General features: G+C 53.3%; 1 protein-coding gene across 1 annotated transcript; it reads left to right on the top strand.

Annotated features, from left to right (window-relative positions):
* The first annotated feature begins 248 nt into the window (after positions 1–248).
* LOC123387920 (mRNA decay activator protein ZFP36L1-like) lies at positions 249–1,524 on the top strand. Its single transcript, XM_045066513.1, is given in 3 exon segments — positions 249–550; positions 553–1,014; positions 1,017–1,524. Coding segments are annotated over 3 exon segments (1,011 nt in total). The 5' UTR covers positions 249–327; the 3' UTR covers positions 1,343–1,524.
* The last annotated feature ends 875 nt before the right edge of the window (positions 1,525–2,399 follow it).

Below are 2,399 nucleotides of genomic sequence, written 5' to 3'. Positions count from 1 at the left end.
GTAAAATCCTGATAGTCCTTTAAAATACTCTGGAACAGATTAGGTAATAAAAATAAATCAGTGTGCCTGGCTGGCTCAGGCAGTAGAGTACATAATCCTTTGATCTTGGAGTTGTTGAGTTCAAGCCACATTGGATATAGAAATGACTTAAAAATAAAATGTTTAAAAAAAAAAAAAAGAAAAGAAGGGGGGAGAGTCAGAAAGGCGAGGGGCGCCGGGGGCAGGTGTGTGGGACTCCAGACCGGAGAGCCGGAGGCTGCGCCTTCCCTGCACCGAGACCTTCGCGACACACCAGAACCCGTCCCTGCCCCCGTGCGAGCGCCTAGGATGACCACCACCCTCGTGTCTGCCACCATCTTCGACTTGAGCGAAGTTTTATGCAAGGGTAACAAGATGCTCAACTACAGTACTCCCAGTGCAGGGGGCTGCTTGCTGGACAGGAAGGCGGTGGGCACCCCTGCCGGTGGGGGCTTCCCCCGGAGGCACTCGGTCACTCTGCCCAGCTCCAAGTTCCACCAGAACCAGCTCCTCAGCAGTCTCAAGGGCGAACCAGCCCAGCTCTGAGCTCTCGGGACAGCCGTTTCCGAGACCGCTCTTTCTCAGAAGGGGACGAGCGGCTGCTGCCCACCCAGAAGCAGCCGGGGAGCGGCCAGGTCAACTCCAGCCGCTACAAGACGGAGCTGTGCCGTCCCTTCGAGGAGAACGGCGCCTGTAAGTACGGGGACAAGTGCCAGTTCGCTCATGGCATCCACGAGCTCCGAAGTCTGACCCGTCACCCCAAGTACAAGATGGAGCTGTGCCGCACCTTCCACACCATCGGCTTTTGCCCATATGGGCCCCGCTGCCACTTCATCCACAACGCCGAGGAGCGCCGCGCCCTGGCGGGGGCCCGGGACCTCTCCGCTGACCGTCCCTGCCTCCAGCATAGCTTTAGCTTTGCTGGGTTTCCTAGTGCCGCTGCCGCCGCCGCTGCCACGGGGCTGCTGGACAGCCCCACGTCCATCACCCCACCCCCATCCTGAGTGCCGATGACCTCCTGGGCTCACCCACCCTGCCAGATGGCACCAATAACCCCTTTGCTTTCTCCAGCCAGGAGCTGGCAAGCCTCTTTGCCCCTAGCATGGGGCTGCCTGGGGGTGGCTCCCCAACCACCTTCCTCTTCCGGCCCATGTCCGAGTCCCCTCACATGTCTGACTCTCCCCCCAGCCCTCAGGATTCTCTCTCGGACCAGGAGGGCTATCAGAGCAGCTCCAGCAGCAGCCACAGTGGCTCTGATTCCCCCACCTTGGACAACTCAAGACGCCTGCCCATTTTCAGCAGACTTTCCATCTCAGATGACTAAACCAGGGTAGGGAGGGACCCCCTGCCTACTCCACCCTGCCCATCCTTCTTCCCCTCACCTCCCTACCCATCTGATTCCCTACAACCCCTGCATTAACAAGGTTAAGCTCAACCCCTTCCCCCAGAACCTTGGAATGCCCCCCTCCCCCACTCCTAACCCTCCCCCCTAACATAAGGACAAGTCAATTTGTCAGTAGCTTCCTCTTTGAAACCCCCCTCTCCTCGATTTTATAGCCCACTTACCACGCATAACAGACAAGTCCCATATTTGTCAGTAGATGCCTTTTCCCCCCTCGGCTTAAGCCTTAAGTGCCAAATCACAAAAGAAAAAGCAGTAACAGTTTACAGAAGCAATTTAGTGCCTTGTAATCTAACTTTGTCACTGTGACTACATTACCTCTTCAGCGCCAGAGGGCACCCGTCGGCCTCCCAGAGCCTCTGCCCATGGGGAGGGGGAGGGGACCCAGAACCAGCAGCTCCCTCTACTGGCGGCCCAACTGCACCTTCCCTTACTTCAGCCTCCCACACACTTCCTCCTCCCTCTCCCCATAACCTTCACACCCCTTTCGGGAGAGTTGTTACCAGACTCGGGTTTTTGGGGAAACCTATCTTGACATTCAAAACCTTTTTCTTCCCGACCTGAACCTCTGTTGACTAATCTTGCCTGGGTTCGTGTAGGTCTACAGGAAGGAAGACTGAAAAAGTGGATGAAGATTGTGATATAAGTGGGACTTCGTGATTTAATTTTTTTCTTTTTTTTTCTTTTTTTTTTTTTTTTTTTTTTAAGTGGGGAGGATGGGGAAGCTAGATGGACTATGAGAGACTTGATTTTGGTGTAAAGCTCCCCAATTCATATGTGACATCTTTAAACAAAAAAAATAACAAAAAAATGAGAGAAAAGCTAAAAAAACATGTAAGGGGTGAGCAGTTAATGGTATTCATACCACATACAATATCTGTGTAAAACGATTTCCTGTAGAAGTAGCTTTAATGGTTTTTGCTCTAGAATATGGTAGGTCTATCCTTAGAGCACTCATGCCATGCTTTTTTCCCTGGGT

The sequence above is a fragment of the Mustela putorius genome, unplaced genomic scaffold (assembly GCF_011764305.1).
Source record: "Mustela putorius furo isolate JIRA1106 unplaced genomic scaffold, ASM1176430v1.1 tig00003867_pilon_pilon_pilon, whole genome shotgun sequence".
NCBI classification, from domain to species: Eukaryota; Metazoa; Chordata; class Mammalia; order Carnivora; family Mustelidae; genus Mustela; species Mustela putorius.
Note: the sequence above shows the minus strand (reverse complement) of the source record. Positions and strands in the feature narration are given on the sequence as shown.